We start from the raw sequence: 12273 nt of genomic DNA on the forward strand, positions 1-12273 counted from the left end.
CTCATACTAAACCATGTCACCCAAGGCCCTGTCCAACCTGGCCTTGAACACCACCAGGGATGGAGCATTCACAACTTCCCTGGGCAACCTATTCCAGTGCCTCACCACCCTAACAGGAAAGAATTTCTTCCTTATATCCAACCTAAACTTCCCGTGTTTAAGTCTGAACCCATTACCCCTTGTCCTGCCACTACAGTCCCTAATGAAGGGACTCCTCCCCAGCATCCCTATAGGCCCCCTTCAGATACTGGAAGGCTGCTATAAGATATGCTCTATCTGAGGTACCAAACAGTTCAACTCTCCTTCTGCTGTCTCTGTCAAGCCTCAGTGTCTCTCTGATGAGCCTTCAATGTCAAGTCACCCTTAGTTTCTACTGCGTACCTGGGAGTTGTTCTGGAGTCAGCTAACCACCATTTTTTGATGCCCTGACATCCTTTCTCCTGGATCCAGGTCTAGGATGATGAATATAGCTGCATATTCTTGGTGAGGACTTCTGAACAAGAAGAGTTTATACGTTAAACTTCTGGATTATCTGAAAGAAGGATATTTTCTTAATTTTGTTGTAAATTTAGGTTTTCAAAACGTAATTCTCAGTTTACTGTACTTGCATTGAGGCACTTGTTCAAGGTATCCTGCCCCAGGTTCTTCCATATCGATGTCCTTTCAGTCTCTGCTGATTCCAGGTGTCCTAGAAGGAGAGTGTTAAATGCAGTAGGCATGCTGTCTGTACTGAGGACATTCCCTGTTCAGAAAAGACAATCTTCTGACTCTTTCTGTCTGAAGAGCCCTCTTTGCTTTGGCTCTCAACCATTGAGTTTCTTGGCTCCTTTAGAGCTATTAGCACTGTTGCAGCATTTTTATTTCAGTTCCAAAAAAGGAATTTGCCAATTTATAGTTTGTCAAAGGAAAACATCTACAGACCAAACCTTTTTGATAGCCCTAGTGTGCAGAATTTTTCTCAAGCTATGGAACATCCATGAGCTTTTTTAGCCTGCCAGAGATGCTGAGATAGCAGGTATAAAGTGACTTTGCTGGCACTGGAAAAAGGTGTTAAATGGCTGTATGGCAAGAAGGAGAAGTCTAAGAAAGTCTTTGAGGTTTAATCCAAATGTCTGTTTGTTTCCCATCCTCATCAGTGTCCTTCAAGGCTTTTAAATCTCTGGGAGATAGAGCATGCCCTCTACCAGTGTTGGGGCAGGAGGAGTCTGATGCCTGTGGGTCAGGTGGTGCCATGGGTACACGAGTTGAACATCTCAACACTGCCAGCTAAAGAAGCTGTTCAAGCAACTAGTTCGTTAGGCAGCCCTTTAAAAGAGCTGCTCACCATGACATATCCCAGCTCCTGGGTTAAATCTTACTTGATTTAAATAAAAGTATCATGTATTTCCAAGCAGAGGATGCAGAACTGGCTCTTTAACCTCCATAGCCTACAGCCTGGGGTAGTCTTTTCCTTTCATTTGTATTTTAGGAGGGAAAAGGATGATCCTCACTGGTCTCATGTAGTGGCTTGTGCTGGTTTTTCATTTTCTGGAGTTCTCTTGTGCGTTTCCACTTGAAGTTAAGGTGCTCTTTCTAAGGCTGTAACTAGTATCTTCATCTTCAAAACATCATTGTCTTCATCCACACAACTAGCATCTTCATTGCATTAGAAAACAGCAGTTATCCCTCTTCTGTACTAGTTGTTTGAAAGGTTACAGGTTGGTTTTTTTTGCCATTGTAACAGTGTGAATGCCTTGGCAATTTTAGTCCCATAGTTCTTTCCAAAGCTTGACTTGTGTTCTCAGCTTCAGCACATCCTGTAACTGTACAGAGTGACAGGAGATTTTTGATCTGTCATTTAAAACCTGAGACTGAAACAGCCCCTTGAAGTAGCAGAGCTAGACAGAAATCTTGGAGAGTCCTTGCAACACTTCATGTCCCAGTTCTTTATTGTGCTCCTAAAATATGTTTCTGAATAACCTGTATGTTTTAAGCCTCCTAAACTCACTGACATTTGAGGTTCTTTGATTTATTTTTCTCTATTCCACTTAGTGCAGCTGACTGCTGAGATGGGGAAGGTAGGAGTGGGCATGACAAGCAGATTGAAAAGCAAAGGAAGTGCATGTTCATAAAGCAGATAGCTCCATTCTGAGCCTCCTTTCTAGTGGAGGGTTTGGGTGATTAAAGAAAACATAATTTGGTTGAGAAGGGAATGTGACAAATCCAAGGGTAAATAGCCTGTGAAGGGCAGTTAAATGTAGTAATGTGAATGCAGTGTCCATCTCTGAATGTTTCTCAAAGACAGAAGATATAGGAGAAATCTCTCAGCATGCCCTAGAGCATGTTTAGAAGGTCACTGTCAGAGGCAGGGTGCTGGGTTAGAGCTTTGGTCCAGTGCAGGACAGCAGTCCTGGTTTGTTTTTTTCATTATTGCACTATACCATCACAGGCATCTAATATTGATGATGTCCTGAGCCACCACACAAGCTTCTTGGATAACTGCTTGAAGGACTGCATGCTGACCAACCCAGAGCTGCTGAAGATATTCTCCAAGCTGATGTCTGTCTGTGTCATGTTCACAAACTGCATGCAGGTATGTACAGCCTCCCCACATTGACCCTGCCACTGCCAGCTAGCTAGGACAGTCCATTTATATAACTCAATCCCTCTTGTCCTTGATGCACATGAAAGAGCCTCTGTTCCTCCCACCAGCAGGCTTTAGACTGTGCATCCTTTCTCCCACATAGTTTCTGTGGCTTCTCCCTCCACAGAATTCTCTGTGCTCTTCTTTTTTCAGTGTTGGGATCAGGTTCGTATGAACCAAATTGCCTCTCTTCAGCCAGTCGTGCAGCAGAATATGAGGTATAAATTGTAGGGCTCTGTAGTTTCTAGCATGCTTTCTTGAGGGTCAGGCAAAAAATAGTGATTGGACCCATGGAGACTGATCTCTGTGGGCACGGTTTAGCCCCTGGCTTTAAAAAAGACCCCAAACAACACCTTTCGTTGGGTTTAGGGAGCTTTGTGTACTAATATCACAAACTTAATCTCAGAGGTAGCTTTCATGCAAGGTAGCTAGCTGCAGGGCCAGCAGAACTGAGTCAGCCTCATGCTTTGCCATAACTGAAAGAAGGGGTCTAAACATTTCCACAACCCTCTGCTCTTCCAAGAGGTTCACCCAGAGCATGAAGCTGGATAGTGAGATGGACCGGCTCACCCTGGAGCACGGCACAATGCTGGGCCCACCAACAGAGGAGGAGCGTGCTGAAGAGACTGCAAAGAAGAAGCTGACTAACAAGGTGGGATGCGGATGGACAACTGGGTCCTTTCCCCTGTGGATGCTGCCTGGGTTGCAGTCTGGTCAGGGTAGCTGTCTTACCTCTTGCAGATAGACCTTCCTAGTTTCTAAAGCACCTATGGCCCCAAAAGCAGAATCTTTACAGAATTACATTTTTGAGGGTAGTGTGAAGTGCTGCTGGTGTTCTCAAAGTCTGTTTTGAAAACCCTTTCTCCTACAGCAGTCCCTATACTTGCTTTTAAGTCCTTAGTTGTATTTTCAGCTGTGCAGTGGGTACCCACATACAGGCTTTCTGCAACTTGAATGCTGTTATTTCCAGAGCTAATGCTTTGTGATGGATGAGCCAATACACTGTTGGGTGCAACTCTTTGCAGTCCACCCCTTCCACATCTGGGGTATCTGTCTAGTTCATATTTCTCTACCTAGATGCACATGTACTAAGCGATTTGGCTTGCTCTGTGCTCAGCAGGTTGCCTCCTGTCCTGCTGAAAGCCCCTGTCCTGGCACACAGCTGGTAGGGTCCATCACACTGCAAGGCAGGCAGAGTGTTCCAGAGGTTACAACCTGTCATAGGCAACACTTCCTTCTGCTTACTGGGTTTTCCTTCTTGAAAATAAATAATGACAGCATGTATTTGAAGGATAAGTGTACTGGGATCTACTGCGGGGTTCTCCCAGATAGGCATAGCAAGGTTGCTAACTACCAAGAGCTTTGAAGGATTTATTTTAGTGGCTGAGCAACTGTTAAACTCTATGGCAGGTTTTTTTGAGCAGGTTAAGAAATAGGGAAGAAATAATTGCATCTCTTTGGCAAGTGCAAATCAGCAAACACATGGGGCCACTATGCCTTTGTCTTGGTAGCTTTTGGCAGAGCATGCTGACAACCTCCACCTGACATCTGGCTTTGAAGCAACAATCAACAAGTTTGATAGCAATTTCTCAACCCACCTGCTGGACCTGTTGGACAAACTGAGCGTTTACAGCACCAATGACTGTGAGCACAGCATGCTCAACATCATCTACAGGTGAGCCACTAGCTTTCTAGCTGTAACGTCCCTTCTGTGGTTCCCAAATGCAGCTCAGGAAGGATAAATTGTTTTTTATAACTATGCATGTCTGCCCCATCGATGTAAACACTGAAATCACAAGAAATCTTGCTTTGCATTTCAATGCAATGCTTTAAAACCTCCCACATTCCTTTTATCTATGTGAAATATGTCTATTAATGTTGTAAATGTAATACAAGTGTTAGTTTTATTGGGGATTGTCTCAATGTGTAGTCAGTGAAAAAGCTGATTCCTGAATACAGCATGACTATTCCAATATGATAAAACGATGCAGGGATTGATCATAACTGGCTATTTTGTTTTAAGTTCACACCTTTTATGTATTTAAATAAGCATCCCTTAGTAGGAATTAAGGTTTTGTAGTTGCCTCATCCATACTTACTAGCTTCAGAGAGAGAGAGAAAACTAGATGAGATGCACAAGGCCTTTTTTGGAAGGATAAACGTTTGGTTTTGCTGTAAGGGTCATACATGTTAGTGTTGTTGGGCTTTGTAAGATCTGTGTTATAGATTGGTGTAGCATGGACGGACCTCCCCTCGTACTTCTAGCTTTGAAGAACCATAGATAATGCTCTAAGAGCATTACTCTGTGAGTTGAGCCCATGTTCTGTGCCAGCAGAATGCTTCTCACTCTGATCCTCTAGTGTGAGATGTCCATCCGTGGCAGGGGCTTGAAACTGGATGATCTTAAGGTCCTTTCCAACCCAAACCATTCTGTGATTCTATGAGTCTATGATCCTGCTACTCAGAACATCCATTAGTTTCTTCATGCTGGCTGTGAGCCCAACTGTAGTCTTATTTTCATGTATAAACAGTTGTAAACAGCTGATACTGACCCAGCCAGAAATTCAGGTCATGTTTAGGTGTCAGTTGTTTCCTTTCATCTTTTTATGAGGAAAGCCCTGGTTTCACTAAGGAGCATGCCCTACTTATAAGAATATTTTTTGTCGAAATCTGTAATGTTTTTCAGTGGTGGACACGCTAGAAACAGTTGTTAGTGATACATAATTTCGTTCATAAATGTTCCCGATAACTGGTAAATCACATGCATTTCCTTTCTTCCCTTGGTACTGTAGGGATTTGTGCCCCAATCCTTCTTTTTACCCACATAAGACTAAAGGGTACTTGGAGCTTTTTCCTATTCTTTGTCTTTATTTAAGTGTAGTGTCATTGCTCCTTTGCTTCATTTGGTCTTTGTGAACTGTACTTTTTATTGGTTGTTCTCATCTTTTAGCTTAACCTTCACGAAAACAGTAAGACTATGAACCTGCAACCATTAAGTACAGTTCCCTGCCCTCCTGTGTCAGATGTCTTTTATGGCTGGATGATAACCCTTACACATCTGTTGAGATGTGCTACAGTGGAAAACAGAGAGAGAAAAGGTTTAGGAATGTTTTTTTTTTGAAGCAGGTTGGTGTCCACTCCTCATCCTGTGTCTCTTGAAGCTTTCATCATCCTTTTGTAACAGCATCTGACAGGGCTGTCCAGGATTCCTGGTATCAGCCTCTGCAAATACTGTTTTGTGAACTATTCCAGCAGGAGACTGGGCTTCCAGTTATTCTTTATTTCTGAGAGCTTTTTGATTAGCAACTACCAGGTGTTTACACAGCCCCTGGCCTCCTGTGTTAGCATCTGCTGCTCTGAGGACAAGGTCACAGCTGAGACCAAGGTTGAACACTGAAACCTGTCATCTCTGTTACCATGGATGCTTACAGGAGTTGAGTCTAGCCCACCAGCTCCCACAGCACTGTAGAGAATTACATGTGTTGTCTTCTTCTTTGTAGGATTGTATTCCATATTTAAGGAGGGCAGGGATACTCACAGGCATCTGAAAGGAAATGCAGTGCCAAAGGATTACTTGCTGCTCTGAACTTTCCTGCTTCCATTCCCTGTCAGAGTAAGAGCTTTTATTCCAACCACCAGAACTGCCCTTGTTGGTTGATTCTCAATCCCTGAATTGGGAGGGTAGGAGAGGGCCCCTTCTCTACAGTTGCAATAACACTGATTCACTGTTTCTGAAGTGACTGGAGTCAAAGGTCTCCTTACCATGGAAATTCTTCAAGGTGAAGCCCCAGCAGTACAAGTGATTGCTGTTCCTTTCAGGACTAATCAGGACAGCTAAATCTGTATTTCATTTTTGGAAATGTTGGTGCAGCCTTCTGGACATTTTATGTCGACCTTTATTTGCTTGGGCATCACTGTATCATCACTGGTCTGTTGTAGACTGCAGGCAGGATCCACCTGTAGAATTGTCAGGACAAGGGGATTAAGCTCTCAGGCTCCCCCTGCTGCCATCGCTCCTAGGTGTTACAGTGGCATCCAGAGTCAGGCTAGATTCAGGGATTGAGACCATAAGTAGTTGAGTCATCAGGCAAGAACATTTACTCCTCCTCAGTGTTCCAGCTCTGCCTCCTTCTTTATCAAGCGCTTACATTTTTATCATTACCAGCACAAGTTCTAACAGATGGTCTTTTTATGATGCTCCATCCAGAGATCTTAATGGCAACTAACGCCGTGATCCAGCCACTTGGACATCACTACAGGTCACTCAGGGCATGGCCAACACACTGTTGAGGACCAAGTCACCTGCTCTTTTAATAGAAGAGCATCCTGACCCCACAGTCGTTGAGTCTTTCAAAGAAAGAGCGTATGGAGATTGTTCCATTGGTGGGATCACCCAGCTGGGTCCAAGGCTGGAGCTGGTTCTCAGCTTACTCGAGAAGACAACAACAAGTCCTTTTTATCATGCAGCAGCAGAAGTCGTGCAGCCTTCCATCACACTCTATCATGTGTGATGCCAGACACTGATGTAAGGCCTTTTCTGACAGTAGCTCCTGTCAGCACTGCTCCTACACTTAGCATCAGAAGCTCACCTCTTCTGTCATTGCTTCCGTGCCCTTGTGTCAACTTTATGCAACTACCAGGACAATGGGACGAGTACCATAGAGACTAGCTGTGTATCTTATGCAGTTGTGGGTCCATGGTACCATGGTCTGGAGCTATCCTCCACCACACAGATGTTTTAGTGCTTCACAGACCACACACAAGTGTTAGCTGTGGCTGGAGGTGACTCATGAGCTGTGGAAGCTCTGGAACTAGCTCTTACAAATATGGAGAGGTTGGTTTTCACACAAGTGCTTCCTGCTTCAGGAGAAAGGAGAAGTTTGGTGATTCAGGAAGGTTCTGAGAAAATGCTTCTCTGAGCAGTTTGCATTGAGAATGATGACCTAAGCTGTAACCAGATGTTCAGAAGAGGGGCTGAGTTAATTGCCCCCTGGTATTTCCATGCCCCAGTTGTGTCCAAGGACTGCAGAGTCTTTATGCCATCAGGACTGTCATCACTATCAAGACCCCTGATCTGGGATTATGTGAGTCCAAGATGTTGGACACAGATAGACCCTTACTGACAAACCAGATGTCCCCATTTCCTTAACTGGAATACTTCATGTTAACAGGCCATGCAATAGAACACGTCTTTCCATTTGTACAGGCTGCTCAGTAATGTTTTAGAGAGTAGAAGTCCCATGATGAATGCCCAGACGTGACATTTAGCTCTCATTCAGTCTGTAGAGATTATTGGATCGAGTCCTGGACTCTATGGCAACAGGAACCCAAGAACCAGAGCGGAGATGGTTGCCATCTGAAAAAACACATTTGGTGGAGAGATGGAGCAGTTTATAAGATATATCAGTGTTTTCTTATAAATAATAACCTTTTTATATGGCTGGTTTTCAAGGGTGATGATCAACATGTAAGATAGGTAACAAAATATCCCTTTTATTCATAATTCTGGGCCTATGCTTTTCCTTGTTTGGCCTGGTTAGTATTTATTCAGTTTACAGTACTGAATCCATTGTATCTGTAGCACCAAACAAGAGAAGACAGAGATCCTGATGGTTTCCTTCAAAGCAGGAAAGCTCACACATTAACTCACAGATCGTCAGTGTGCTGAAGTCCTGCTGAGGTGCCTTGGCTACAGTGGTGACAGAGGGTTTGGCAACAGCAGAGAAATCTTCCATCACTTCTTCATTGAGTAGTGAAAGGAGAGTGATTACAGCATTAGTTTGTCATACTTTGTCAGAAGGATTACTTAATTCCAAATACTTAGAAATCTGACCCATCAAGTACTGTTAGCATTCATCAGATATCCTTCCTTAAAACAGTTTGGAGGAAATGGCAATGACTGAGCTTAGAGTATGAAGTGATGCAAACCCCAGTGAATAAAAGCTCCAGCCACAAAGCAAGAAACAAGTGTGAGCAGAGTTTGAGGAAGCACCATGTGGATTCTTAAGAGGCAGTTGTCAAAGATCATTTAACCCTAAACATACAGCTGGAAGGGAAGCAAAGCAAAATTCAAGAAGTCTGCAATTCAAGAAGTTTGGAATAAAGCAAATTTAGAAATGGAACAGGTCCTCAAAGCAAGGATGAGGGGCTGGGCTCTGCTCCCAAGGAAGAAGGGATGGGACAAGAGGAAACAGCCGCAAGCTGCACCCAGGGCAGGTTTAGATGGCGCTGAGGAACAATTCCTTCCCCACAGGGTGCTCAGGCATTGGAACAGGCTGCCCAGGGCAGGGCTGGAGTCACCGTCCCTGCAAGTGTTCACACACCGTGGAGACGAGGCCTCAGTGCCATGGGTTAGTGGTGGCCTGGGCAGTGCTGGGGAACGGTTGGGCTGGATGAGCTTAGAGGGCTTTTCCAACCTGGTTGGTTCTATGGTTCTGTGATTCTCTGATGTCCTGGCCTTTTGAATCAAAGTTTGATAAATGTGCCTGCCTCAGTGTCAGGTTTCCTTTGTACAACTCCTAAAGGACAGAAGAGACATAAGCTTTTCAACCAGGATAGAGCAACAGATAAATTCCATCTGTCGAGTCTCTGTTTTCTGCAGTCACCAAAAAATGTCAAGGAACAATTTGTTGCCATTTGTGTGAGGTTGTTAAGCAACATGAAACTCAAATATTGTGCCCATTCACTTAGTATTGGAGCAACTTAATTTGAAAGTAACTTTTGTGTGATTCACAGGCTTATATCAACTATTGCTTAGTGTTCCAGGGCACATCTCTTTAAGAGCTGCATGTCTTAGTTGGCTTGACAGTGCAGAAATGTGCCTAGGAAAGGTCACAGCAGGCATGGAGCTGGGTGGTTTTGTGGCATCATTTTAGATTATCAGGGAGACAGGATTATGATATTGCTGCTGCTGCCTTCTGTTGCAAAAATGGTTTTAATGTGAATTTATAAAAGTGTGATTTAAGAAAGTTCGGTGGAAAGGTTCACTCTATTACTTGCTACACAGATGAAGCATGCAAAGGAAAACTGGCTTAGAAAAGTGTTTACACAGAGACTGAAAACACAAAAGACTTAAGGGAGACTGTTGTGGCTTAAGCCCAGCTGGCAATCAAGCAGCAGGCAGCCACTCAATCACCCCTTGCCCCCTTCAGGGGGATGGAGAGGAGAACCTGAAAAGGTGTAAAAAAGCTGTGGGTTGAGAGAAAAACAGTTTAATAGTTGAAATAAAAGTTGTTGATGATTACGATAATAGGGAAAGAGGAAAGGAGGGGGAAGCAATAAACCACACCACTCCAAGGAAGAAACCAAATACTGCACAGTGCAACTGCTCACTAGCTGCTGATCAATGCCCAGCTCATCCCACAGCAGCCATTAGTTGCTCCCCACTCACTCCCCCCAGTTTCTATACTGGGCATGATGGGCTGTGGTATGGAATACCCCTTTGGCCAGGTCAGGGCAGGTGTCCTGTCTCTGCTTCCTCCCAGCTTCTTGTGCCCCTCCTTATTGGCAGAGCATGAGACTGAAAGACCTTGATTTAGAGTAACAACTAGAACAGTTGGAGACCCTCCCATTGAGTCATGAGGTTCAGAGTGATCCCCCCCCCTTGCTTTCTAACCTCCTCATAGAGCTTAGGTGGGGCTGGGTTCAATCTTTGTCTCAGACTTGGACAGCGGTTTATGTCTAAAATAACTAATCACATGGATTTCATTTAGTGTTAATTCCACATGTTATCAGTCACTTACTGAGGATCTGTTGCAGATCATCTCTCTGCCTTGGGTAGTAAGGAGGGATCTGCCAGTCTCAGGTAAGGAATCTCAAACCTTGCGAGGCATCTCAGCTCAAGGGTGGAATTACCTGGCATGCAGACCAGCTGCAGTGCAGAGAGAACTTGAATTGATCCAAAGATCTGTCATTAGCAGATGACAGCTCTCTCTGCTTTGAAGAGCAATCTGAAGAGGCCTCTCAGCTCCAGGGGAGATCACAGGCATGCAGCAGCCTTGCTGCCTATCAGGGAGAGCTCAAAGAAGGCTCATTTAAGCTGCCTTTTTCATGGAATAAAGTGGTTGGCTTGTAGTCAAATTGCACGCAGTGGGAAAGGTATGCTCGAGACTCCTTGTACCCACCGCTTGCTTTGGTCCTTGGTAAATGAGTCTTGGAAAAGCCACGTGCTAGGCATGTGCTAATGGCATGGTCAGTGCTCCAAGCTCATATTCATCGATGCTTTCTGGGTCACTCTGCCCTTGGTGGGTTTGCTGGAGGAGTTCTTGCTCTGGCTACAGTTCAGGCTTTCACCTCTTTTGGAGGTTTGGTTTAGGTGGTTGAGTGCATCTCCTGCTGTGGAGAGGCGTTTACAGGTATCAGCAGTAGTTGCGATTTTGCCTCAGCACCTTCCGACCAGTTCCTCATCTTCTTGAATCATGAATCTGTTTGAAGCATGCTTGTGTTAGCAAGGTGATGGTGGTGGTGGGAATGCAACATTCTGTGGTAGTTACAGTGGATAAATGGTGGATTTCATATGGGAATCATATGAACCATAGTTCAGTGGTGGTATTAAGGAGCGGTGGGAAGGGGTCAGGAAGATGCAGGGACCGAGGAGCCTTCAGCCCTGGCACCTTGTCCCCGAGTGACAGGTTTCCAGGACTGTGTGGTCAAGCCATGGCTCTGGAGAAGCAGCAATTGGTGCTTCCTGATGTATTTTATAATGTAAAGAACAGGTGAAATGCAGCCATCTATCAAGGGATGAGCACAGAAGAGGTAGCACTGACAAGAGCCTATGGCACAGTGCAGACATCCCCATCTCACTCTGGACCAGCCACTGTGTCTACCCAGCCCGGGGGAGCCCTGTGTTGGGAATGGCAGGTCCAGAGACCACTGTGGTGTGGCCACATTCAAGCCCTAGGAGAGACTTCTCCAGCAGCCATGGTTGGAGAAGAGCAAGGCTGTGGGCAGGGGCAGTGAAGCACTGGAGAGGTCTGTCCTGTGGTGCATCATCTGCTGCTTCCCACAGTGAGACTTGCTTTGCTTCGCATCCCTCATTTGAACCAACATCATTCTAAAATTCATCTCACCCTATAAAAGACTGTCACAGAATCTTAGGATGGTTTGGGTTGGAAGGGAACTTAAAGCTCATCCAATTCCAGCCCCCTGCCATGGGCAGGCACACCTTCCACTAGAGCAGGGTGCTCCAAGCCCCTGTGTCCAACCTGGCCTTGAACACTGCCAGGGATGGGGCAGCCACAGCTTCTCTGGGCACCCTGTGCCAGCGCCTCAGCACCCTCACAGGGAAGAGCTTCTGCCTAAGAGCTCATCTCAGTCTCCCCTGTTCTGGCAGGTTAAAGCCATTCCCCTTGTCCTGTCCCTACAGGCCCTTGTCCAAAGCCTCTCTCCAGGTTTCCTGCAGCCCCTTTAGGCACTGGAGCTGCCCTGAGGTCTCCCCTTAAGGAGCCTTCTCTTGTCCAGGCTGAAGCAGCCCAGCTCTCTCAGCCTGGCTCCAGAGCAGAGCTGCTCCAGCCCTCGCAGCATCTCCATGGCCTCCTCTGCACTTGCTCCAACAGCTCTGTGTCCCTCTTGTGCTCTTGCCCCAGAGCTGGATCAGGACTGCAGGGGGGGGTCTCCCCTTCACGCAGCAGAGGAGAATCCCCTCCCTGAGC

At 45.5% G+C, this 12273-nt stretch overlaps 1 protein-coding gene across 1 annotated transcript in view; it reads left to right on the forward strand.

Moving 5' to 3' along the window:
- Nucleotides 1-12273, forward strand: part of TUBGCP2 (tubulin gamma complex component 2) — a 33224-nt gene that overhangs the window by 20365 nt on the left and 586 nt on the right. Inside the window, exons 15-17 of the mRNA XM_061348090.1 lie at nt 2429-2572; nt 3147-3275; nt 4135-4298. Coding sequence (XP_061204074.1) covers nt 2429-2572; nt 3147-3275; nt 4135-4298 — 437 coding nt within the window. The remainder of the gene's footprint in view (nt 1-2428; nt 2573-3146; nt 3276-4134; nt 4299-12273) is intronic.

Source organism: Neopsephotus bourkii, unplaced genomic scaffold (assembly GCF_033783945.1).
Source record: "Neopsephotus bourkii isolate Nb327-2 ecotype Australia unplaced genomic scaffold, CSIRO-AGI_Nbou_v1 NB_335, whole genome shotgun sequence".
Classification (NCBI taxonomy): Eukaryota; Metazoa; Chordata; class Aves; order Psittaciformes; family Psittacidae; genus Neopsephotus; species Neopsephotus bourkii.